A 27939-nucleotide genomic window follows, 5' to 3' on the forward strand; every position below is an offset into this window, starting at 1 on the left:
TGACCCGATTTCTGCTTCCTGATCGTGATTTTCCTTCCTTCTAAGTCTCTCTTTTCTTTTCCTCATCTTTTTCTCCACCTTTCTTGTTGTTAGTCTTGGTCTCGCTTCCTTTGTGCTCCCTCACGCTGGTTTTATGTCTGGCCTCTTTCTTGTCTCCTTTCTTCATTTTATTACTCATTCATTAATCTTTTCTTTTCTCCTCTCTTTCTCTTTCCTCTCATTGTGTTTATTTTTGTTGGCCAATTTCCTGCATACCATTTATAGAAGCATTTCAGGAGACTTTTTATTGCTACTTTGTTTTTTTGTATCAGGAACTCTTTGTCTGCTTTTTACGAGTGTGTATTTTTCTTTTTAATCGTCTGCTTCACCTCGAGCCGAATGAGTCATGTCGCCGGAACCAGGTAATTATCGAGGCGCCAGGTAGGGTTACGAGAGCTCACGACTCGAGGTGAAGAGCAAAAGAAGTCCCGTTAATTAATGCCCGGGAAGGAGATAAATGATGGTGCATGTTGGCGGCAAGTGCGGTAAATATGTTTCGCGGTGGGCAGTGTAAATATGTAAGGACGGGTAGCGGGTGGCCACTGTAAACACGTGTAATGAAAGATGACTGGCGACTGGCAAGCTAAGACAACAGAGAAATGGTGAAAGCTGTGAGTTATGCCGCTTGAAACTCGCTGGCTGATGACTTTTAAGCATACTTTTATTTATCTATCAATTTATTTTTAGACAAGGTGCAGGAAGGAGAGTGGGGAAGAGAGAGAAAGAGAGGAAGTTCGCATTCCGTATGTTTCCCTCAGGTGAACTTTCCCTCCCCAGAACATTCCACTGTACAGGATTTCCCTTCAAGTAATTCCCTGCAAGATAAGTCAATGTTAGGTTCCTTTATGTTATAGTACGAGTATGTTAAGTGACGGTCGGGGCAGAGTTTTATCATAAGGGAAAATAATTTAGAGGGTATTTCTGTATAAGAATGTTCATAGAAGAGAGTTTAGGTAAGGTTAGGAATTGCGTCAGGTTTCGTTGGGCAAATCTATCATAGTGGGAAAATATTTGCGTTGAAATCTTTATAGAGGACTTAAGTAAGGTGAAATATAGCCAGAGGGGAGCCACAGAGCACGGTAAGCCTGTGTGCCGCCGCCCTGTCGCTTTGTCCCCGCGAAGTAGTAGACGCGACTGATTATTTATAGTTACGTGCCGTGTTTTCTTGGCTACACGCCACCTCTAACCAACCACACCCGTCTATAGCCTACACACCCTGTCTCTCCCTCCCTGCCTCCCTGTCTCCCTCTCTTCCTCCCTGCCTTCCTCTCTGCCTACCCTATACCACCACCCTTCCTATACCTGTCTGCGTCCATGCCACACCCGTCTGCATACAGTCCCATACACTCTCCCCTCCCTTTTTTTTACTTCCTCCCCTTCATTCCTTTCTCTTTCCCTCCCGCGTCTATCACTAACTCCTCGCTATTTTACTCTGCCTACACTCACCTCCCTCTACCTGTCTGCCTCCACGCCGCACTCACCTGCATTCAGCCCGCCCTTCCTCTCTTTTTTTAACGTCCTTCCCTCCGCTCCTTTCTCTTTCTCTCCCTGCCACGTCCGTCACTAGCACACTCTATCGTATCTCGTCTTTCTGCTGCTAACATCCATTGCCTCTTTCCGTCCTTGTCTCCCTCCCTATCACATCCGCCAGCGTCCGTCCTATCTATGCTCCTTCACCTGCCTGTGCCATCAGCTGTCCTTCCTCCTTCGCTTCCTTCATCTCTCTCTCTCTCTCTCTCTCTCTCTCTCTCTCTCTCTCTCTCTCTCTCTCTCTCTCTCTCATTTACAAGATATCATCATTATCACTTGAGCTAATCATCACTCAAAATGTCACTTTGCATCCCGTTCCTCTCCGCTATGATCATTAGAGATTAGACCGAGATGACTATAAGACAACCGCCACAACCACCATCACCACCAGACACCGACAGGACACACACACACACACACACACACACACACACACACACACACACACACACACACACACACACACACAGAGGGACCACCAGCATGCCTTCCCTCGCTTCTCCTCTGAGCTTAGCGGCCCCGTCTGGGAGTTTATGAATGAAGACGTGAAAGGGTGTGACGGCGGCGGGTTGAGAAGAGGGGCAGGGCAGCGTTACTTCACCAGATCGCGGGACCGCCAGCCAGCCTCGCCCTCCTTACCGCGACCCCAACGAGATAGGAAGTACAATAAAGAACGAGTAGAGAGGAATGGTGGTGGCTGACTAACTGACTAGGTGGATGAGAGAGAGAGAGAGAGAGAGAGAGAGAGAGAGAGAGAGAGAGAGAGAGAGAGAGAGAGACGAACAGACAGACAGACAGACGCATACCAGACCCGCCCCGCAGCTTGCCTCAAACTAAAGTAATGAGGCTAAAATCGGAAACTTTCCTCGCCTCGCAGCCACCCAAGCGATCAAGCGAGGGTGTGTTTTCCGCAGAGGCGCTAGGCTATCTCCTCACTCTCCAGCGCCTCCACCGCCTCGCGTCGTATCAAATACCAGAGAAGTTACGAGAGAACGAGAGGGAGAGAGGTGGTGATGGTGGTGGTGGTGATGGCAGACCGTAAGGGAATGGAGGTTATAATAAAGAAGATGAAAGAACAGTAGGAAAGATAAAGAGAGAAATGATGTTAAAGTAATGTCGCAAGACCTATAGAGGAATAACACATAAATTAATAAAAGAGAGAGAGAGAGAGAGAGAGAGAGAGAGAGAGAGAGAGAGAGAGAGAGAGAGAGAGAGAGAGATTACATTCATTGCTTCTACTTGTATGCCTACTAGAGACTGAAGGAAAGTACTGGGAGCGCCGGGGAAGGGGTAGGGAAGGGTAGGGAGAGAGAGAAAGAGGGTGAAGGGAGAGGAGAGGAGGAGGTCGCGATGCGGAAATGTCAAAAGTTCAAACAAGGAAGGGAGAGGAGGAGGGAGAGAGAGAGGGAGAGGAGGATGAGCTTTGAGTCGCGTCACCGTAAGAATCGATACAAATTTACGTCACTGAATTCTCTTGGTGCATACATTTATATCCTCAACTTATCACCAGCGACGAGACACTGACGGGACAAGGCAGGCTGGTATTCTCACTCCTCTGCTTCACCTCCACTATTTCAAAACGCTTGATCTAAATTGACATGAGTTTTCAAAGTATTTTTTACGGTTCTAGAGGCAGAATGACAAGATTTCTACATTAGTAATTGGAGGAAAACTCCTGAAAACCCAACTAATCATCTCTGTGGCCCTTGAAAATAGTCGTGGTGAGAGAGCAAAATGTTTTTAAGAGTGTTTTTACAGTTCTAAAGGCAGTGTGACAAGATTTCTACATTTTTAACTGGTGAAACACTCTTGAAAACTCCGCTCATCTCTGTGGCTCTTGAAAATAGTCGTGGTGAGAGAGCAAGACGTTTGTGAGATCCATATTCTGAAACACTTCTGCGCCTGACCTCCACTATTTTCAAACGATTCTAGTTGAAGTTCCATGGATTTTTAAAGGAGTTTCTGTAATTCTAGTCTCATGTTAACAAGATTTCTGCATTACCAACCAGGACAAATTATCTTTAAAACTCAGGTAATTCTCTCTGTGGCCTTAAAAAATGGTCGCCGTGAGAGAAGGAATTGCTTCTGAATATGGCGCTGAATTCGGGCGACAGACACACTAACCCTCAAGCAGCGGGGCGAATAGCGAGTGACGAGTAGCAAGTGGCGAGAGGCGAGCAAACAGGTGCACCGTTCATAATGAGGAACGGGACTTTTCCTTTGAATCTGCCGCTCGTGGTTCACTTCTCGGCGATTTTTTGCATACTAATTCCGGAAAATCTCGACGGATTGACCAAAATACTTGCCGGAACATTTAAGAATTGCTGAATAATGTAATTTTTCTATCATTATTTTTAGCCTTTTGTTCTGTGCTTTTATGTTTTATTTAGTTTTTATGTGTATATTTTCCGCTTATTAAATCACCAGAGAGAGAGAGAGAGAGAGTAGGGGGAGGGAAAGGAGGAACCAGTCACTGTTACTCTTCCTCCCCCCTTCTCGTTCCCTCCCTTCCCTTCTCTCTCTCTCTCTCTCTCTCTCTCTCTCTCTCTCTCACCGGCTGCTTCAAAAGTTCCCCATTTAGCCTCCCGGGAAATGTGGTGATTTAAGTTCCTCCATATTTAGTCATGGCCATAATACTTTTTTTTTTTCCGCACACACACACACACACACACACACACACACACACACACACACACACACACAATAAATTAAAACGAACAAATTAGTTATCTACACCACTTCTATTACTACTACTACTGCAGTCATAAGCCAGATGCACCGTTTAAACACAACTAGGATTTCGCACTCATCCCCCTCCCTCCCTTAAGTATACTGTGGACATATTAGACCTTCTGCACCTCGCTATTAACGCCAGACGCTCCGGAGAGGGTATAAAATTGGTGCAGAGGAAGGCCATAACGACAGCAACGGGTGGCGGGGTTGGTTGGCTGGCGGGACGCGGGAGGGCGGAAGGAGGGAGGGGCGCGGGAGGGAGAGCGGAGCGGTGGCTTGTGGTGGGGTGGATCAGCTGCTTCCCCGACACCGCTGCCACGACGTACGATCAATGGGAGGTGGTGGTAGTGGTGATCTGGTGATAAAGCTTGATTGTTTATTAGCGTGTCTGCATCTGTTTTTTTTTTTTTTTTTTGTGGGGTGTAGCAGGGAGGTCAGTGGAGGTCTTTCTTTCATTCTCTACTGCTACTGTATTTTTTTCTTTCTTTATGTGCTTGACAGGGTTGCTAATGGGTGCTGGTGCATTAATAAAGACTACAGTATATTTCTCTCTCTCTCTCTCTCTCTCTCTCTGGTTTGGGACCGTGGCTTTATCATTTATTACAAGAGCTCGCTCCAACACACACACACACACACACACACACACACACACTGGGTTGGCTACTATATGGTAATACAATCGCCCTTTCTCCTAAAATAAACACACTACCAAATTTTTTCTTTCATTCTTATAGTTACAGAAGTCGAGAGGGTATTTTAATTTTTAGAGGCCGTGAATGTTGCCTAGTTTAGCAGTATTTTATTTTTCTGGACTTGAATTTCAGTATTATTTCACACTTGGATGGCTGGCTGGCTAGCTGGCGGACTGACGTGACTCCAACACTGATAAAAACTACTGGTTAAAGGGGTGGAGTGGAGTGAAGTGATGGTCTTCCTGCGTTCTTCCTAGACTCATGGCATTCACTCTCCCTCCACGCCACGCTCTCCCAGTTCCCGCTCTCAGCTCGCTTCTCACTTCTCAGATCCCATGCCCCATCAATTTCACCTCCCGCCTCTTGCCCTCCCAGCCCCAAGAATTCCCCCCGACACGTATTGCCCCTGCCCCACATATCCCCCCAGCCCACGTATTCCACAACTCCCTTCCCCACCGGGTCAGACTGAGATGCCTTTCCAGCGTGACGTCACACATGAGTCACCACCACCACACTGGTTGATGTCACCGCCGTGGGGCTGGTGACGCGGCTCATTTCTCCCTCTCTCTCTCTCTCTCTCCGTGCAGAAAAAGTGGAGGAGGGAAGGCTGAGAAGGGACAGGAAAGAGAAGCTCCAGAAATTTCACACTGGTAGCGAGGTGAGGAAGCGAGTGAGCGAGTCAAGCCAAGGCGAAGGACTGGATTAGAGGGGGATAGTGTTTGCAATAACCAAGCTGCCTGAAAGCTGCCCACCACACGGCCTGCTGTTATCTTTCCTTGAATTAAAGCACTATATATATAACCTTGCCACTATCCTGTTACTTGACTCGGTAGATAATGGCACGATTGCAGACGCTTCGTAAAATGTTGACTGTTTATTCTGTTTATTTCTTTAGCGTCTCCGTACCGCAGTGCAACCCAACAAATATTTGCAGTGGACACACGAGTAGTTGTTTTGGTGACGGGTAGATCAACAGGAGAGTGTAACGGGATGAAAAGAAGGAGGGAGAGAAGAAAGAGAATCGCTGACTGCTTTGCATACACGTTCGTCAATGGGGAAAGTGCGCCGTCAGCATAAGCAGCGAGAGATTCAACAAGGGAACAGGAGGTGAAGGTAGAGTAAGTGATACTGGCAGGACCCAAGAACGACCCACTCTCCTTTCCTCCAGCCCTCCCTGCCTGCCTGCCTTCTTCCCTCCCTCTTTTAGCCTCATTCCCTCTCTCCCTCCGTCTATCAACCACAAATTCCCTCAGTCCCTCCTCTTCTCCACTTCTCCTGCCTTCTGTCATCCCTGCCTTCCTTCCTCACCCATTGTCATCGTTATTACCTTCTACCAGCAGTTATCTATTTCTCTCTTTCTCTTTTTCTCGTTCTTTTTCCTTTTTTTATTCCCCCATTCCACGTCGTCAATACGTAAGATCCACGTATACAATCTCTCTCTCTCTCTCTCTCTCTCTCTCATCACTACTAAGCAAACTTCCATCCGTCTCTGCCTCGCTCCGCCTCTCCCCAGACACTCCCTCGTCATCCCTCGTTTGGTGCCCACCAGGATGACCTCACCGCCTCGTTCATCCCGCCTACAGTTAAGGTCGGGAAGGTCACCCATCACTACCACAGAGGCCTGCCTGTTGTATCACCAAGAGATCAAGGGTAGGAGTGAGATTGTGTAGCACGCATCTCTCTCTCTCTCTCTCTCTCTCTCTCATTGGCAAGTCAAAAACAACTGTCTTAACTAGTGTGAGAGACAACAGACCACCACCACCACCACCACAGCCGCCGCCACCGCCATGGTAGCTACTGGTGGTGGTTGGGCGGTGGCTTTTGAAAATTACCTTGTTATGAAACTCACTCTCTCTCTCTCTCTCTCTCTGGATGGATGGGAAAATACAACTGAGAAGTGTTCTCGAATTCGTCACAAATAAAATGATAGAAAAAAAAATGAATAAAAAAAAAAAACGCGGAGTTATTGACCGATTGTTTCCTCTTATCAAATCTCACACGTGGGGAGAGAGAGAGAGAGAGAGAGAGAGAGAGAGAGAGAGAGAGAGAGAGAGAGAGACGCAAAAAGAGCAGAGGGAACGTGTTGCGTCCCTGAGTGAGGACGGGCCAGCAGGTGACTCACTCCCCAGGCACGTCAAACAGACCATCTTGGATTAAGAGAAGTCGATATCGCCATTCGATGTTTGGGTACTTATTTCTTTCTCTCCTCTATGTCTTTCTTTCTTTCACTCATTCCTTTTTCGTTTTTCATTTATCTGTCATGTGTATTCAAACATTCTCATCTTTTTTTTTCATATATGTCTGTCAACATACGTGTGTAAAGACTAACACGTAATGTACATAAGAATATCACACACACACACACACACACACACACACACACACACACACACACACATCACTGAGATAGAGGATGGCGTGGGCTGCTAATCAAGCGTCTATCTGTAGCAGAAGGTTGAAGGAGAAGCTCGAGTTGGCTGCTTCCCGCGTCTTGCCGTCTCGCCATCCTATGAACTTAACAGTATCACAATGAACGTCCTCCTTTACATCCTGCTTTCCATCTATGGCATCGCTACCAGCACGATCGCCGCTCTATGCATCAAAGCAGCCAATCTGTTCCTTGTCGTGCAAATCCCCGTGGCGAAGAAGCCGACGGCCATTGACTTCACGGTGGAATCGAGGTGGTGCTGGTGTTTCTCTGGGAGGAAGCACAATACGTACGTTCCCATCGTAAGTGTCTCGCTGGGCTGAGAGGGAATGACCTCATATTTACCTATCAGGGAGGTGTGTGCGTTGAGATTAGAGGCGTACCTTGTAACCTTATCCACTAAAAATAGTATTGCGCACCTATCATTGTATTCTCATTCCGTTATTCACTTCAAATCAAGACTACCGTCAACGCAGCAGCGACGGCCGAGACAGAAACACTTCAGACTCAGATCGAATCACCTGGCACAAGTGACAGGCAGCCCAAATCAGCCTGTGGCAGCGACGCGCCCCCTGACTGAAGCCACAAACTTTCCGCTACCTGGGGATCCAAACGCCCACCGTTACTATGCGTCTCGGCCACTCGCCCTGTACAGACACTCTTAAAGCAAGAGTAGAACGGATACTAAATATTTCATCGATTGCCGTCACTCCGTCACCTGCATAGAGTGAAGCTGATAGTCAGAAAGAAAACAAAGAAAGAAAGGAAATACATAAAAGGAAAGAAAATAAAAAAAGGAAGAAAGAAAGAAATGGTGCACAAGGCCTCATGAGGTAACCTGAGAGGCTGCTGCTGTCCCGACATGCTACACACATTTGCTGTTTGGCGGTGACGGGACGAGCGGTCCAATATCGTGGGAAGGAAAGCGATCCACAAGTAATATCCAACCAACAACCAACACTGAACCAAAGACCACACAACTCCTTTCCGCAAAACGTCCCGGGAATGATGAACGAGCGCAAGTGTGATCAGCAGCTCAGACATTTTCCTTTGGAAAATGAAATATTGTTTGACTGCAAGAAACATTTAGTTTGTGGTTGGCGATGCAAAGTCCACTTTCTTGCAGCTGTTGTGGTGTTGGCACGAGAAGAGCCAGCGGCGGCGTGGCGGCAAGCAAGGCTGGTTGGGAGGACGCGCATTGCGGTGGCAGCTGTGTCGTAACACTGCCACAAACACGTGCGTGTATCGGCAGAGAAATGAACAGCCGCTCCTCTTCGTGTTATTCAGGCAACCTCTATGGAATTCATCGCCACCAGGAAATTACCAGAATGAAGCGGAACACTTGAGCCGTGCTCTTGTCCACCAGCAATGGACGAGTGCCGGTGTCGCCGCTGGCCTGAAAGCTGCTTCCCGTCCCACTGACGGGTGGAGCCCTGTCTGTCCTTCACAGCGGCGTGGAGGTGAAGGTCACTGCTACACACCCTATAATTTTTTTCAAGGGACTAAATAAGGAACATTTTCAAGTCTACAAAAGATAATTCCAAGAAAATCCAGAACGGTGAAGTGACGTGAATTCCGCTTATACTTGACACATCACGCGTCACTGTAACGTTTTCACCACAAAGCCATGGACGAGTTCCCACGAGTACGTAATGTAAATGTACACTCCAATGCTGTCTTCTTGACGAGTGAGAGTAAAGAGCCATGAACTTTCACGATTTTGTGTTCCGTCACTTCCACGGATAACCTGTTTATTCATTCCTCCTGCACACAGCCGGCATTCCTCAAACACGAAGATTTAAAACAACTATCTACCAAACCTGAAGTGCCTGTAGACATTTCTTGCCTCAAGAGTTCATTTCCTTCATCTCCTGCATTCACATATCTCTTTAATTTTATCCATGCATTTATTAAACTTCCTTACTGGTTCCACGACCTCCTCTTTCACCTCGCCTCTTTGAGACAGACCAGATGTAAGGAGAAGAGCCTCATTCCATCTGTTCGTCCATTAAATTTCTACACCAGTTCCACGACTTTATCCTTGCATCTATTAAGCTTCTTCACCAGCTCTACGACTTTAATTCCTCGCTTTGCTCCCTTCTTTAAGACACACCAGACGGGGAAGGCAGAGTGAGTGAGTGTAAGCAGAGGTGAGCATGAGACAGCAGGAGATAATGTACTTACAGTGTTTGGTTAAAAGGGTGAGTGGGCATAAGCAGCGGTAAGAATGAGAAAGTATGAGATGTTGTGCAATGTTGTGTTGGGAATTCGAGTGTGTTGCTTTATCATGATCTCTGTTAACTTCATATTTCTGCACGTAACACTGAACATTTCTTTATTTTTTCAACTCTTGTATTTTATTCATCTCGTCCTCCAGTACCATGACGCGTTTTCATATTCATATTTTCAGCACCATATTCATATTTTCATCACCAAGACGCGCTTTTTCAGTACCATGACGCGTTTTCATATTCACATTTTCTTCAGTACCATGACACGTTTCCACATTCATTCTGCTTACTATTTGCCGATTTTATACAGCTTCAGAAACTTATGTGAAGATTAAAATAGTGAAGCCATTAATCTTGTGACCTCCATAGACCCTTCCTAATATCAATAAAATCGTTTAATCACACTCAAAACTCATGGTAAAAATGCGTTCCAGTACTGGAGGAGTTAATATAAAAGGTAACTAATATTCTGTTACTCTATTATCTTCTGTAAACTCTGGAACACTCTGGTTGGTATTTTTTTTTCTGCCATTCTTTTACCGTTAACTTTTTAATCTTACTCTGTCGGAGTCTGTCCACTTACCAGTTAAAGAGTTAAGCAACATCTTCACTCTTTGATTCCTTTTTATAAACTGTAAATCCTGCCAGGTTCTGTTCATACCGTCTCTTGTGTCTATTTACTGCCACTCTTACTCTGTTTTATCTTACTAATATAAGAGTTAACCATTATCTTCACTCTTTCGTCCCATTCACTGCTTTAATTTCGAATACTTTTCCCTGATTCTGCTTATCCACATTCCTCAGCTGAGTTATTTCAAGAGACGAGAATTAAGACGCATCCGAAATTAAACTGACCAGCCAGAATAGAACCTTCCTCTCTTCAGCTTTTTTTGTGAACTCAGACTTTCCTTTATATATATATTTTTTTTCAGTAATTTTTTGTAGCCCTTCGCGATCCTCTTGATGTTTAAAAAAATAGTGAATAGTTGAAACAAGACGACGCTTCAATGACCCTCGGGATTATGTGAAGGCTGCTGTGTTATCTCTCACTCTATTGACCTTCGAACTAGCTTAAACAGACACAATGAATGGAGGGAAAGGGAGAGGGACTGATAAAAAAAAGGAAAAAGAAGAGGAGGAGGAGGAGGAGGAGGAGGAGGTTAATATATCAGGGAGAAGAAGGAAGGATGGAGAGATGAAGATATCTTAACGTACAATCCTTTCACTGTCTCACCGTCCACTCTCCCCCTCTGTTGACTTAAAAAAATGATACAAGCGTCAGTGGCACTTCACTGTTCACCGCCACTAGGGTTGTGTTACTCCTACTGCCTCAGGCCTCGCTTGGGCTATGCTGCTTTCCAAAATGGTTACTGCTTTTTAGATTTTTGTGTTCCTGTTGTTGTTGTTGGCGGTGGTAGTGATGGTGGTGGTGGGGTTAGCGATGGTGGCGGTGGTGGTGGTGGTAGTAGTAGCAGTAGTAGCAATAGTTGTTGTTGTTTTTACTGTTGTTTTCGTTAATGTTACTTTATATTTTCCATATCCTCGAGAATGTCCTTATTTCTGTTGTTTCTTCTTTCTTCTCCTTTTCTGATTATTATTCCTTTCTATCTTTAACAAAAACATGATAATGAAAAAAAGAAAGGGGGAAAAATCTTGCTAGTCTTTTGTTTGAATTTGGGGAAAGTCAATGTATTCTCATCTCAGCATAATAATGATAGAAGCAAAGAAAAATAGAAATACTGCTGCCAAAACCAACAGATTTATTAACACTAAATGCGCAAGACGTCGTTTTTACCCTTTCTTCGTGCAGTTCGCGTCCTTTACTCCATCAAAATGTACGACTATTTGTTTGGATTCTCAGCATAATCTTTTTTGACACTATCCGGCACTGTGGAATATTTATGTGTGCTGAAGAAAATATTGTTTACAGCCTACACTGCGAATTCCGAAGATAAGTTCAAATGCTGTTTTTTGCTTTTGACTCCTCCTCCTCCTCGTCCTCGTCCTCGTCCTCCTCCTCCTCCTCCTCCTCCTCCTCCTCTTCTTCTTCTTCTTCTTCTTCTTCTTCTTCTTCTTCGTCTTCTCTAAAACCACAACATAAATTCTTGCAGGTAAAAATTTCAACTTCCTCAATTGCTTTCTACTTCCTGGTCTATTGGCTTTTTTTTTTTTTTTCTTCTGCTTCTCCTGCTTCTGTTGTCCCATCACCACCACACCACCACCACCACCACCACCACCACCACCACCATTACAGTAAAAAGAAAGAAAATAATCAGCATGTAAAAATCTCAACTCACCACTTCCACCATTGATACGATACGGTACGGTACATTCTCTCGGTATTCCCAATAGTGTTTGTGTTGGCCCACCACTTGTTGTCTTAGGGCGTAGCGTTTACTCCGTTTTCTTTCACTCCTTCCCTCCCAAACATTACGCAACCACCAGTACTTTTTTCCTTAGCTACCCCTCTCGCCTCACCTCCTCATGCCTCCCTTACCTCCCCGTCTCCTCCTCCTCCTAATGGCCTTGCTTCTACTCTTCGTCATTGTTTACCTTTGCTGACGGCGCTGTGGTAAGAGTCGGGCCAGCAACGTCGTTCTTTAAATGATCTATGTATGGCAAGGCTTACGTAAGGCGACGCAACACGATGGATGACTCAGCGACAGAAAGAGCCATTTGTGTGTCTGTGTGTGTGTGTGTGTGTGTGTGTGTGTGTGTGTGTGTGTGTGTGTGTGTAACTTGTCCTTTTTCCTTCCTACACCCGTATTCAAAGACGCCTTTCCCTATCACACTGACGATTTCCAAGAATACAGGGACAACTAACAGAACCATAAAAAAAATCCTCTTAAAAAACACGGTTATCTTCAAGTAAAGCCTTTGAAGAACAGTGATGGTGAGATACGGGCGCGAAAGTGAACAACGCGAAAAGGAAACACTCGCAGTAAGATGACATAACAAGGCGACTCTTCCTTCATATATATAACCTGCATGACACGAAGAAGGAAACACTCACACTGAAATATATAACGTAATAATCTGAGGAAGAAAACGGATGGCCTGCAATGCGACAAGGAACTATCTCATTATACAACACTTCACCTCCTCCTCCGCCTTTTCTTCTTCTTCCTCCTTCTCCTCCTCCTCCTACTCCTCCTCCTCCTTTTCCTCTCCCATCCGTAGGAGTAATCCGGAGTGACGTCATCTGCCATTACCCCCTGTGGATGACTCACTCCCTATTACCTCATCTTGGAGACTCATCTTCCTATTACCTTCTTTAACTCTTCCTCATCCCTCTACGCCTCAAAATAGAAGAGGGAGGAGAGAAGCAAGAAGATGAAAAAAAAGAACAATAAAAAACATAAAGAGAAAGGAAGAATAAGAGGAACAAATGCATCATAATCAAATAAGAAGAAAGAGGAAGAGAAAAGAGAACGAAAAGAAGAAGAAGAAGAAGAAGAAGAAGAAGAAGAAGAAGAAGAAGAAGAAGAAGAAGAAGATTGATTGAAAGATTGATTAGCTGATTATTTTTGGCAGAGAAACAGCAAGGTTGTCTGGCGCCACGGGAAGAGAAGGAAGAGGAGGAGGAAGAGAAGGAGGAGGAAGAAGAGGAAGACGGGGACGAATAGAAGGAAGATGGATGGAGTTCAGGAGCCAGGAAACTCCCTCTCTGTATCCTCTATGTGGTGTTCTAGGCCTCGGAACACACAGGATGCACACGTTAAGCCCCATCAGGACACTAAGTGAGACAAAGAGGGGGGAAGGGAAGGACTGCAGGATGGGAGGGGGGATAGGGAACGGCTGGGTTAGGATGGATGGATGGATGGATGAGAGAGAGAGAGAGAGAGAGAGAGAGAGAGAGAGAGAGAGAGAGAGAGAGAGAGAGAGAGAGAGAGAGAGAGAGAGAGAGAGAGAGAGAGAGAATAAAACATAAATAAAATAAGTGTAAACAGGAAGAAATGACGAAATATGAGAAGAATTACCAGAGAGAGAGAGAGAGAGAGAGAGAGAGAGAGAGAGAGAGAGAGAATAATCAGAAAATTTTACATAAACTTCCCCTCCTCTCCCTCCCCTGCCACACACACACACACACACACACACACACACACACACACACACACACACACACACACACACACACACGAGTTATTATCCATACCATACAGTTTAAAAAGACTAATATTCGACCTCATTCTACGTCAAAACTCCGCAGGATCCTTAATGGCCTAAGTTTTAGAGGGAACGAGTCATAATGCGCCTTTATTTTTTTCAAGTGCAGTGGTGTTGTGGTGGTGGTGACTGTGTTGCATTGCGTGACTGCAGATGCAAGGCTCCCTCCACCACCTCCACCACCACTACTACCACCGCCACCTCGGCCACACACAGGATATGGAGAGTAAAGAAATTAATAGTGGAATGTCCGCGTGCATGTTGGTATTTGAGTTTTGTTGCTCTGCGAGGGACGGGGTAGGGATAAACAGACAGACAGACAGACAGACAGAGACAGACAGACGTACAGAGAGGCAGACGACTAGACGGACTAACTCACACACACGCACACGCACACACACACACACACACACACACACACACACACACACACACACACACACACACACACACACACACACACACACACACACACACACACACACACACACACACACACACACACACACACACACACACATAAGTACAACAATAATAGCCTTTAATTACGTAAGTTCTCAGTTCATAAACAAATTCCCAACTTATCTATCTGTCTATCTATCTATCTATCTATCTACATATTTATCTATCTATCTTCCTTTCTACATATATATCTATCTATCTGCCTATCTATCTACATATCTATCTATCTATATTCTACACACACACACACACACACACAGACACACGAGCGCGGTCCGTGGCTGCGTGGAGAATGTTGCCAAGTGAATCATGGGGGCGAGCTGTCTTATCGCGGCCCGGCCATTGTGGTCACGGCACACGTCACTCGGCTATCTCCTGCCTCCCCGTGGCGTGACGCAGGAGGAGGAGACATGGGGGGATTGTGGGGAAGGATCATGCAGTGCTGGACGATGCCTCCACCATCACCATCACCACCATCACCACCACTACCACTACCATCACGAGAAGCATTATCACCACCATAACCTTCACCACTCTTATCACGTGTACCTGTATAACCGCTTTAACCAGTACTACCACTAATTAGGGCCACTTATATACCACCACCACCACCACCACCACCACCACTACCACCATCACTACCACTCCTACCAGTTTCTCATACTCTTTCTATCCTTCTCTCATGCGCTTTCCTTCTTCCTTCCTTCCTTCCTGTCTTCAACTTTAGTATCCTACATGATGTTTTCAGAATTACAGGTGAGTGTAGCTCTCTCTCTCTCTCTCTCTCTCTCTCTCTCTCTCTCTGCCTGAATGTGTATTTCCCACTTCTTACGACCTACGATCTACTTACTTATCTATATTCCTCCGTTAATCATTACTTTGGGATTTTTTAAAAGAGGGAATTGCTTATTTTTCAGCTTTTTTCCAGATCAGCCTCCTTAGTGTACAAAAACTAATGAAGAAATGAAATCACTACATTATAATGGGCCAAGAGGTGAGATGCTGTTTGGTCACCTTTTGCCTTTTTTCCTAGATCCTCCTCCTAGTGTAGAAAAAAGTGAATAAATAAAATCTCTACATCATAACGGGTCAGGAGACGAGATGCTGTTTGGTCATCCTTTGTGTTCCTGTGTGATGGTCCTTTTCCTCTTCCATTACCACCAGTGTCCCTGTCCCGCGGGAGGCATTCACTGGTGCCGCTGTTATGAATGGTTGACACTTATATCACCCCGTTATCAGCCTCATCCTTCCCTCATACCCCCCCCCACTTTACCACACATCCCCTTCCTCTTATCCCCACCCTTTCCTTCTCTTCCCTTTCACTGCATATTTATTCCCATGTTTCTATCTCCTTCCTTTCCCTCTCTATGATTTCTCTTCCCTTCGCTTCTATTATTATTCTTTTTTTTCGTTTCCCTGCTATTATCTTTTCACATGCATTATCATTTTACCTCACATCTCCTTCCTCTCACCCTTTCCTCGTCTCCCTTTCACTACATATTCATTCCTATATTTCTTTTGTCTTCTTTTACTATCTCCTTCGTTTATCTCTCTGTAATTCCCCTTCCCTTCTCTTCTCTTACTATTCTTTCTCCTCCTTTCTCTTCCATCATCTCCTCACATGCACTTTCCTTTCTTTCTTTCACCACATTCACACTCCAATATTTCTTTCCATTCTTTTATCTTCTCCCTTTCCCTTCTCATCCCATCCTTTCCTTCCCTCCCTTGTCACCTTCCCCACCTCCCTTCCCTTCCCTTCGCTTCCACCCAGAGTTGACATAACCAATAAGATACACTTAAGCCTCGTCTCATCCCCTGCCAACCCTGCCGCGCCCTGTCAGACCTCCCATGATGCTGTACTGTTATTGTTACCCTGCCAACCTCCACCACTACCAACATCAACACTTCTCCTCCTCTGGCTAACTTTGTCGTGGTGATAGTGGTGGTGGTGGTGGTGGTGGTGATGGTGGCTTGAGTTTATCTTTCAATTCCAGGTGATTGAAGTCAAGATGGAGTTTTAAGTGAAGATGATAAGGATGTGGCATAAGCAGCACACTGGTGAAGATAAATGGAGATGATAATGGTAATGCAAGGAGTGGTAGTGGTGATGATGATGGAGGTGACAGTCGTAGTGGTGGTGGTGGTGGTGGTGGTGGTAAAGATGAAGATAAAGTTGATACGAATAACCAATAGATGAGTTTGGTACTTTAATGATAGTGGAGGAAGTGATGGTGATGGCCTTGGTAGCGGTGGTGATGGTGGTGGTAGTAAAGACGATGATAAAGGTGATACAGATGAACTAATTCGCATAAAAAATAAAGGTAAATGTAGATGAACACTGATAAAAGAAACAATAACAATGACAACCATTAGGAAGAAAAAACAGCAAATAGAACAATACTGTCTGTTTTGACTGACGAAAATAGGAATGAAATAATAAAAAAGAAACAAAAACAAACACAACACACATAAATAACTACCGGGTCAATATTACAACACCACAACATAAAACATTCCTCGCGGTGTGATCTAAATTTGGCCCTGGAAAGTCCCACAAAACACGTCTATGCTGAGAAACATGACGAGGAATGAAAACAATAACATCCTGACGCCTTCTGCACCAAAGCCACGGCAAGCGAGGCACTGCAACCATGTGACGTCCTCCGCGCTGCTCTACTTAGTGTGTGCCATGCAGAGAGAGAGAGAGAGAGAGAGAGAGAGAGAGAGAGATTGATTTGAGAATGGCAGTGAGACAAACAACGCCTGCCAGGGAAAGAGACAGTGGTGACAACGAGCGAAGTGGAGAAATGCTACAGAGAATCATACAAAAATTAAAGGGAATTATGAATCTTAATTGAGAAGAAAAAAAAAAAAAAAATGGAGCACATATACAAGGAGGCAAAAAATACTGAACATTGTAAAGAGAAAAAGAAGCTCACCAGACACATACACACACACACACACACACACACACACACACACACACACACACACACACACACACACACCAAAGAAAGAAAGAAAAAGGATATACAACCACAGAAATGCAACATACACACACAAATCCACAAAACAACAACAACAACAACAACAACATTAACAACCATAACAACAACATACAACCACACACAACACAGACAGATAGACAAGCCAGACAAGACACGTATACACAAGAAAGAAAACGGACAAAAAGGCGAGGCATACTTATCATAACCAACGAAAATGTCAAATTAAGAACACCGAGACAGAGTGCTTTGTGTAATACGTGTTTGCCTTTACCTGCGAAGCACAGAACACCTCTACAAGACATACCCAGCTCGAGAGTTTCCACTTGGGCGCTGCCTTTAGGAGAGAGACGGGGAGGGAAGGAGGAGACGGAAGGACGAGGGAGGAATGTGGATAAAAGTACGAAAATAGACAAAAAATTGGTGGAACGGAGAAAAAAAAAAAAAAAAGAGAAGAAAGGGTAAGAGGAGATATGCGAGGGAAATACAAAAGGAGTAAAGGTAAGGTAGCGGATCAGGAAAGAGAGGAAGGAAGGAATGCGAGAATGGGGAGAAGAGAGAGAGAGAGAGAGAGAGAGAGAGAGAGAGAGAGAGAGAGAGAGAGAGAGAGAGAGAGAGAGAGAGAGAGAGAGAGAGAGGAGGTAGGGGAAAATAAAAGAAAGGAAAAGAAATACAAAAGGAGAGTAGAGGAAATGTATTAAATGAGAGGAGGGAAACACAGGACGATGATGCACAAAAGAGAAGAGAAGGTGGAAAAATAAGAAATGAAACAAGGATGGAAAATCAAAAGTGGTAGGAGGGAAGAAGAGGAAACATTGAAATAAGGAGAAAGAAAATAGAGGGATGGGAGGTAGAAGAGAGAGCCAAAGGGAAGGTGAGAAAATTGGAAAGAGAGGATAGAGAAAGGACAGGTTAGAAGAAACATGAGAGAGAATGAGAGAAGGAGAGGAGGAGAGAAGGCGGGAGAATGTGAAAGGAGAGAAATTATGAAGGGAGGAAGACAAGCAGAAAACGTGAGAGTAATAAAGGAGGAGGAGGAGGAGGATGAGGATGAGGAGGAGGAGGAGGAGGAGGAGGAGGAGGAGGCAGACAGTAAGTGAAGAAAGGGGAAAAGAATGCAAGGGAGGAAAGACGAAAACAAAAAAAGAGTCGGGGTGAAGGAGAAATGAGCATAAGAAACAAGAATTATGGGGGAGAAAGAGAGAGGGAGTGAGGGGGGAGAGAGAACACGAGAGAGTGGAGACGAGAAGCAAAATGAGGGAGGTAGGAACAGAGAAACCGGGTTAGCAAGATATAATGTGGGAATGAGAGAAGGGAAGTGAGAAGGAGAGAGAAGATAAACGAAGGGAAAGAGGAGAGGAAGAGAAGAGACAAAGAGGGGGCGCAGAGAAGCAAGGAGTGAAAAATGAAGGAAGGGAGAGAGAGAAGAGAGAGAGAGAGAGAGAGAGGAACACAGTAAAGATGGATGATGGTATGAGAGAAACGAAGAGAAAGGAACGTGAAGGAGGAAGTGAAGAAAGGAGGGAACGAGTGAGAGATAGGGAGGGAAGGGAGGAAGGTGCGAACAAGGGAAAGGGACGTGGGAGGAGAGGGGAGGAGAGGAAAGGAGAGGGGAGGAAGGAAGGCGTTACTTACAGGTACAAGAAATAATATTCATCCTCAATCTGCAGTAAGATAATACAAGCTAAGTGTTCCATTGTTCTGACGTGGAGAAAACGACGACTTGACATGCTCTCTTGCACATTACTGTACTGTACATCCTTCCACTCAGACCCTCCTACGTGATGCTATCTCAGAAATATTAACCCCTTGACTCTTACATCCCTTTAAGTTTAATAAAATGGTCTGGTGCAAGTTTAAAGAGTAATTTTAAAAGATACCACTGTTATGTTAGTAAGAGGAGTGATACGGGGGCTTAAATGAACCTTTTCAAGACATTCGAGTTTCATTTCAGCTCAGTAAAGTGTTTCAGGTTGACTGGAATCTTGTAATCAGTGTCTTATTCTCATTTTGAAAGATACCACTGTTAGTTTAGCTGAAGGGGTGATACAGTGACTTAAATGAACCTTTTCAAGACCTTGGAGTTTCATGTCGACTTAGTAAAATCTTTCAGGTTGACTCGAATCATGTAATCAGTGCCCTATTCTCATCTAAGTTAGCTGGAGAAGTGATACAGTGGTTTAATTTACATTTTTAAGATCTTGGAGTTTCATTTCGGCTTAGTAATGTCTATCAGGTTGACTCAAATTATGTAATCAGTGTCGTTTTCTCATTGGCGGTCGAAGGGTTAGGTAACAACTTGTATTATCTTCACCTGCTTAACATTCTTCAGACAACATACAGGAAACTAAAGGCATTGCAGTCTCACGTGTCTCTCATCACTAAGGCACTTCATCACATTCCCTCAATTTAAGTAAGTCATTCATCACACTGTTTCTATACCATCACCATTACCGAATAATTTCACAACATTCCCTCACGTACGAGTTAAATTACCCACCAGGAAGAGACCACAAAGCTACGTATCATTACTCACTGGACATACTGTATGCCCTCGAACATACTGACACTTGATTCCCTTCCTCTTTCATGGCATTCCCTGACGCACAAGTAAGGAGACTATGCAACTACCAATACTTAGCATTCATCATTCATACAAGTACTACCACGAATCAGTTCCATTACAGTTCCCCTTCATCAGCAAATCATTTCATAACATTCCCTGACGCACAAGCCGAGTTACTCACTAATACACTACCAATACTCAACAGACTTCTACTACAACACATCATCCTCACAATTAACCTCTTCAGTACCAGGACACGTTTTCATACTTATTCTGCTTTCTTTTTGGTGATTTCATACAGCTTCAAAAACTTATGTGGGGGATTAAACTAGTGAAGACTCATGCCATTAATCTTCTGACCTCCATAGATCCTTCCTAATGTAAACAAAATCGTCCTTTACAAATCTCAAGGTAAAAATGTGTCCCAGTACTGAAGGGGTTAACACTGCACGTCACCTTAGAGTATATACAGGCATTCAGGCTCACTAAGAGATGCAGCACTGCACCGAGTCTCAGGCACACCAAGGAATGGAGGAAGTGATGGTCAACAAAACACAGCCACGTACTCACCCAGCTCCTCAATCTCATTCCCTTTGGCAGCATTAAAGGAAAGAGGGATGGCACATTAGAGTTTTGTAAAGGAAATTAGTGACTTATGATCTTTTCTTCTTAACCCCAAGAAGAAAATAACGAAAAAAATGAATAGTAGAAAAAAATATATAAAAGGAAAGTAAATGATAGTAAAAACCTTAGAATATTGTGAAAGAAATTAGTGACTTATGATCTTTTCTCCTTAACCCAGACAAGTAAAGGAACGAAAAATGAGAGAGAAAAAAAAACGAGTAGTAGAAAAAAAATATGTAAAAGGAAAGTAAGTGATAGTAAAAACCTTCTGTAATTCATGTTATTTAGTGAAACGAGTCACCATTACAGCAGTGGTTATACATGTGAGCCAGACAGACTCCACCGTGTAAGGAAATGATGATGATAGTGTGTGTGTGTGTGTGTGTGTGTGTGTGTGTGTGTGTGTGTGTGTGTGTGTGTGTGTGTGTGTGTGTGTGTGTGTGTGTGTGTGTGTGTGTGTGTGTGTGTGTGGGTGTGGGTGTGTGTGGGTGGGTGGGTGTTAAGACGGTAAGAGAGACGGAGGTGGTAATACTGGAAACTAGGTTATTACATGCTTGTCGTAATACTTATTCTCTCTCTCTCTCTCTCTCTCTTTGACATCTTTTTTTCGTGACACTTCGCTTTCTATTCCCTGTCTGGTTAAGAAAGTGGGCCAGATGCCGCTTTGATAGAGAGAGAGAGAGAGAGAGAGAGAGAGAGAGAGAGAGAGAGAGAGAGAGAGAGAGAGAGAGAGAGAGAGAGAGAGAGAGAGAGAATAACAATTACCACCATCACTCACCCTGAATCATACAAGTCGTCATCAAATAGCAGAAATAACATTGAAAGGTGCAATGACAAAAAAAAAAGGAAAAAAAAAAAGGAAAAAGATACAACAAAGACATTTCCCATTGGACGAGGTAACACGACCCAGGGAGCGGAGAACAGTGAAGAGCCGTCAACATCTGCATACATTTTGACAGTCAACAGAAGGAGAGGCGGCTTGACGGACAGACAGTGAAAAGATGGTTGGCTAAAATATCTTGATCGTCTCTCTTCTTCCCTCTCCCCCATTCACTCTTTCTTTCTCTCTCCGCTATCACCTTCTTGGCTTATTCTTCTCTTTTCTTTTCCTTTCTCCGTTTATTTTTTCCTTCCTCCCTGTCCTTTATTTTCGCCCTCCCTCCTCTCTCTCTCTCTCTCCTCCATCACTTCCTTGAATTATTTTCCTCTTCTTTTCCTTTCTTCATCTATTTTTTTCCTTCATTTCTTTTCTCATCCAAACGAGAGGAGAGACGAGCACCAGTCACACCTCACCGAATCTAAACTCACCAATGTGCAAACCTCACCAACTAACCAGAACAGGCAAGCGACGCCCTCGATGGTGAGCAAGACCTATCACCTCTTTACTCTCACTTACGATCACGTGTACTGGCGATGCTACAAGAGGGAGGGTAGATAGAAAACTAGATAGAGATGCAACGATCGCTTCTGCTGGGCGTGTAATAATCGGGGCAGTAGACAGAGATGAATGGAGGAGGTTGGGCAGGCCTTTGTGGTGCAGCGGAATCATAGATGTTGCTACTGATGATGACGTAATCTCCCTCCCTCTCCCTCCTCTTCCCTCTCTCACTCCTCCCTACGGTTAATCATACACAAGCCAGGGAGATGAAGTAGTAGAATTGTTAAGAATTACGAAGCATAAAAAGTAAATGTACAAAACAGTTAAGATGATGAAGTGGTAGAGCTGTAAAAGAACCTGAAGAATTATACTGATAAAAACTATAGAAAGAACTGATGTGCAAATCGTATACAAGCCAGAGAGATGAAGTAGAAGAATTGTAAAGCCTTAAGAATTACAATGCATAAAAAGTAACTGTACGAAACAGTTAAGATGATAAAGTAGTAGAGATTTGTGCTGATGAAAACTAAAAAGGAATTAATGTGCAAACCAGTTGAAGAGAATCATACACAAGCCAGAAAGATGAAATATAGTAGAATTGTAAAGCCTTAAGAATCACAATGCATAAAAAAGTAATTGTGCAAAAAAACCCAGTTAAGATGATAAAGTAGTAGAGATTTGTACTGAGGAGAACTAGAAAGGAATTAATGTGCAAACCAGTTGAACAGAATCGTAGACAAGCCAGATTAAAGTAGCACAACTGAAGAAGCTTAAGAATCACACCGATGAAGAGAAAGGAACTCAAGCACAAAACAGTTAAATAGAATGAGATACAGGGTGGATAAAACGACACAGGGAGCTCATACACGTAATGTAATATGACACTGGTAGTTTGAAGCAATGGTTATGAGTGAAAGCGTGCCTTTATACTCAGAAGAAAGGCCCCTAATAGCACGGTGGTGGTGGTGATGGTGGTAGTGGTTGTATGGGTGTGAGTTATTATACCACCGTGCAGCGCCATAAAGAAAAGTGAAGCACGGCCACGAAAGGTTTATGTGTAGGGTGAGTATGTACACAGAACAAGCTATAATTATGTGTTGAGATCTGCTGCAGTCTCTGACGAGACAGCCAGACGTTACCCTACGGAACGAGCTCAGAGCTCATTGTTTATCTTGGGATAGGTCTGAGACCAGGCACACACACACCGGGACAACAAGGTCACAACTCCTCGATTTACATCCCGTACCTACTCACTGCTAGGTGAACAGGGCTACACGTGAGGAGACACACCCAAATATCTACACCCGGCCGTGGTCGAACCCCGGTCATCTGTGTGTGTGTGTGTGTGTGTGTGTGTGTGTGTGTGTGTGTGTGTGTGTGTGTGGCGAGACAGTCAGCTTGACATGAATGACAATAGAGGGAAACGTGACTGTCAGTTTGTATGGAGGGGTGAAAAATGAAGAAATAAAAATAAATGAATAAGTGAAAAAAAAGCGATATGTTGAAGTCTGTAAAAGGCAAAATTTACTGTTAAATAGATTCCAGTGGAGAAGATTTATTCCTGTGTAAGTACTGCACTGCGCGGCGCGGTGAAAGAACCCCCGCCACCATGAATGACGGCAGCCTTGGAGGGCGTGAAGAGACATTACTTGTCAGAATTTCTTCACTGACTCGAGTTGAAAGCGGTGCGCCGTGAGTCGTGAGTGTTGAGTTTGTAAATGTCGAGCTTACTTTTGTGTATCTTATTTCATTTATTCATTTATCTGTCTATCTATGAATCAGTAGTGTTCAGTTTCTCAGGAAGTATATCTCTTTTAAGATATCTTGCCTCATGATTGTGGTGTTAAGATTTCACAGTTATCAACTGCATGAAGAACGCTCGTGCGTCGTGTGTGTGCTCACTCACCTGATGAATCGTCAACAGGTATTGGTGACGTACGCACTGTACATATTGTGTGGCGCCAGGCACCACCACCGCAATGCGCGTCCTTCACCACACCGTCCTTGGGCCTTGCTCCGTCACCACAACAGCGACAAACTGGTCTTTGTGTGGTTGTCACAAAGCTTCATCTTTTCTTTACGACCGCTGATCCATAATAAGCTTTCCTTGTAGCCAAATAAAGCTGCAACTTTTTCGTGAAAGTGACACAATTGGTGCAGCAAACATGGACCCACACCGTCTGTCATTGGTGCTGCTCGTGTGATACTAAAAAATTTCCGAGGCGCCATCATATATTTTTTGTATGAGCATCTTCAGGAAGAGGTATGTTTTTTCCTGCTTAGGATGGTGGATCACTCGTCCCACCACCGCCAAAGGAGTGTGAGCGGCAGCTCGTGGAGCGACGCCTCTCTTGTTATCTCTACAACCTCTTGTGGCTACTTTTTTGTGGCGCTGTTGAATAATATCTAAACTTCTGCCGCCAGATTCTTTTCAGGGAAGCGGCTGTTCTCCCCAGTGGCTGTCTCGGTTCTCAGGAGGGAGTGTAGGCATCCTTTGTGCATATCAGTGAGTTGTGGGGATCCTGCAGGCTGGCGTGTGCTTGAGGCGCGTAGGAACCTTGGGCCAAGTCCCTTTGTGGTGGAAAGTTTTGTCACTGGTTTGAGGTAGCTTGATCTGATTTGTGCTCTGATGGTCTGCCTCGGCCCTCACCACCTTGCTGTTGCTTCTAAACAATTAACAACATGAAGACAAAGGCAGCTTGTATTCCTCTCCTCGAAATAATATAATCAAGATGCAATATTTCGTTTTCAATGTTTATCTAGCTTACTTTCTCATGGCAGATGGAATGAAAGAACTCCTTATGAGGAAATGTCTTGGTTCTTTTCCAGTGTGGCAGGAAGCTGATAATTTCTTGAGCAGAGTCACGGCTGTCGGTTGCTTCACCGCGGGGACCGGCACCGCACGGAACTGGTTGACTGCTGCGGGAAAGTCCTGCTCTGATCGTTGTCGTAATCAAGAACCACCGGCAACAGACGAAACATAAAAAAAAGGAAAGGAGAATATACGTCAAAAAGAATGGAAGAAAGAGGAAATGAATGAGGCAGATGATAGAAGGAATAAATGACGATTCCATAAATAACAAAGGCAGTGCAAAGACGACAGAGAGAAAGTCCTCGGCATAATGATAAGCTTAGGAAGGCCAGAGTGTGGAGGAGCGAGCCAGGAAACAAGGCATTAGTGCAGCACCTCCTTCAGTCTCCTGCTGCAGGTCAGAAGGTTCACTGCTCTCTAGGTCTTAAGTGCTCATGGGTTTGCTCCCTGTGTGTGTGTGTGTGTGTGTGTGTGTGTGTGTGTGTGTGTGTGTGTGTGTGTGTGTGTGTGTGTGACTCCTGCGCAGCTAAGCCTTGGCGGAGGGGGCTTTGGGTCACTCAGTGTTATAATCGACTGGAGCATAAACTTGGGAGCCGTGACGGGGCGTGGGCGGGTGCGGGCGGGTGGCAACGAGGGGCACACACAAGGGGCGGATGTGGGCGGCTCCCATTGTTGCGACAGATGGAGGAAAATTGCACATGAGGAGACTAGTGCCGGTGGTGGTGGTGGTGGTGGTGGTGGTGGGTGAGACAAATAGCCCTAAGCTCAGTGCAATGAAGACAATGAGTGACCTTGAGATTCTATTTGAGTTGTCACCCATAATGGAATTCATACTTAACTTTTCACGTCACTCCTCTTCTCTTCCTCCGCCCACTCTCGTGTTTAACCATCTTCAGTACCATGACGCGTTTCCATATTCATTCTGCTTACTATTTGAGATTTCATACAGCTTCAGAAACTCATGAGAGGAATTAATCTTCTGACCTCCATAGACTATTTCTAATGTCAATAAAATGGTCTAATCGTACACAAATCTCAAGGTAAAAATGTGTCCCAGTAGTGAAGGGGTTAAGGAAAATGACGCACAGTGAAATGAAGGAATGGAATGAAGAGGGAATATTGCTTTGCTTCTTTCTCTTCTCACTATCTTTTACAACCTTCACCGTCATAACAGAATGGAATAACTGAGAGGGAATATTAGTTTTGCTTCTGTTCTTTTTACATATCCACATTAATCACTGTCTAGTACACAACAACATAGTTTAGAGTAAAATTGATATCATTCCTTTTTTCCTCTTAACTTTGCATCACCATCACAACGCTCTCCCAGTAACATACCATTTACTTTTTGTTTTTTGCAGGGAGGGCAACTGGCCAAGGGCACCAAAAGTGAAAAAAAGGCCTACTGGGTTGCTAGTTCCCTTAAAGGTCATATGAGTTATCCAAAATTCAGGGTCAGATGTCTTGAAACTTCCCTCCCTCTTCACTCATGGGCAATGGAAACAATGGCGATAATTCTGCCCATTAGAGTGGAATAAACATGAAGTAACACAGGTACTACATACTTCCGTGATCCCTTGAATTCCACCCCTTGATCTCTTAACCCCTTCAGTACCAGGACATGTTCTCATATTCATTCTGCTTACTATTTGGTGATTTTATACACCTTCAGAAACGTATGTGTGGAGATTGAAATAATGAAGAATGTGGCCATTAATCTTCTGACCTCCATAGATCCTTCCTAATGTAAATATCATCGTCTAATCGTACACAAATCTCAAGGTAAATATGTGTCCCAATATTGAAACGGTTAATCTTCTGACCTCCATAGATCCTTCCTAATGTAAATAAAATCATCTAATCGTACCCAAAACTCACATGAATTCCACCCCTTGATCTCTTAACTTTAGCAGAGGAATGATAAGCGAGCGGTGGGAGGAGGAATGTTAATGTGTCAAATTTATAGCGTGTACCGTTGTGATGAGTGCCTGAGTGTCTGTCTCCTTGAGAATTACTTCTTTAAACTATCATGATTTACTCCATATTTGCTTGTTCGTCTGCTGGAATTACTTTTTAGCCCCTTCAATACTGGGACGCATTTTCACCTTGATTTTTGGGTGTGATTAGACGATTTTATTGACATTAGGAAAATCCATAGAGGTCAGAAGATTAATAGCCACAGTCTTCACTATTTTAATCCCCCAGATAAGTTTTTTGACGCTGTATAGTAACTAAATAGTAACCAGAATAAATATGAAAACTCGTCATGGTACTGAAGGAATTAAGTTGCGTCATTTTGCGCGGAAAGTTGCACAAGTGTCATGGGAATCCTGCTTTGCATCAAGGAAAAAACATGCATTATTTCTACTGCTGTGTTAATCTGTGTATATCTCAGGCAAAGTGTTAAGAATAGTCAAGTTTAGTGCCTTTATCTTAACCTTGATTAGTGAAGACAGCCAAAAGACACGCCATCAATTATACTAAGACCTTATGAGCGGCTAATGGAAAATGTTTGTATTTATCTTACTTCATAAACCTAGACTGTATAATTATTTGAGCTCACGGCGCCTTGAATTCAAATGATTATCTGTTAAATGAAACCCAATACAACAACACAATTTTTAAAGCGGTTCCTGTTTGTCTGACTCGAGACTCTCTGCCAGTGACGCAAACGAATATGTGGTGATGTTTTGATGCTTTTCCGTAACTCGTTGTTGCTATTAACTTGTAAATGTAAGCGGTGGGAGTCAAGGTTGAATGTGTGTGTGTGTGTGTGTGTGTGTGTGTGTGTGTGTGTGTGTGTGTGTGTGTGTGAGAGAGAGAGAGAGAGAGAGAGAGAGAGAGAGAGAGAGAGAGAGAGAGAGAGAGAGAGAGAGAGAGAGAGAGAGAGAGAGAGAGAGAGAGAGAGAGAGAGAATTTGACAGAAGCAAAGTCACTGTCCACGTGTTGTATGGTTTCAATAAGTATTACGAGAGAGAGAGCAAGTGAGTGCGGGTATGTGAAAGACGTGACCCTTCTGGCCTTCCCTCCGTCTCAGTGTCCTCTGTCCACTGCTGCAGCTCGGACGTGTCTATCGCCAGGCCAGCAGCGGGAGGAGGACAGCGAGGACACACCGACAGAGCGTCAGTCTACTGGCACGCACCACAGACACACACACACACACACACACACACACACACACACACACACACACGAGCACACGACTGTTGGCAAATTCATGAGTTTACGACTGGTTCTGTAATCTCATATATATATCATCGCGCCACCACGTC

At 44.3% G+C, this 27939-nt stretch overlaps 1 protein-coding gene across 23 annotated transcripts in view; it reads right to left on the minus strand.

Moving 5' to 3' along the window:
• LOC123499994 (actin-binding LIM protein 3-like) overlaps nt 1–27939 on the minus strand; it is a 222757-nt gene that overhangs the window by 90613 nt on the left and 104205 nt on the right. For 18 of the 23 annotated variants that reach the window (XR_006673143.1, XR_006673142.1, XM_045248572.1 and 15 more), the window contains 2 exons: nt 20424–20444; nt 17595–17624 (listed from right to left, as the gene is read on the minus strand). The exons of 3 other annotated variants lie outside the window; for them this stretch is intronic. Coding sequence is in view for 18 of the 20 variants with exons in the window: in XM_045248572.1 (XP_045104507.1) it covers nt 17595–17624; nt 20424–20444 (51 nt within the window). In the remaining 2 variants the exon portion in view is untranslated. The remainder of the gene's footprint in view (nt 1–17594; nt 17625–20423; nt 20445–27939) is intronic. 2 more of the 23 variants (XM_045248566.1, XM_045248582.1) reach the window with 1 other exon arrangement.

This window comes from Portunus trituberculatus, chromosome 50, assembly GCF_017591435.1.
Source record: "Portunus trituberculatus isolate SZX2019 chromosome 50, ASM1759143v1, whole genome shotgun sequence".
NCBI lineage: Eukaryota > Metazoa > Arthropoda > Malacostraca > Decapoda > Portunidae > Portunus > Portunus trituberculatus.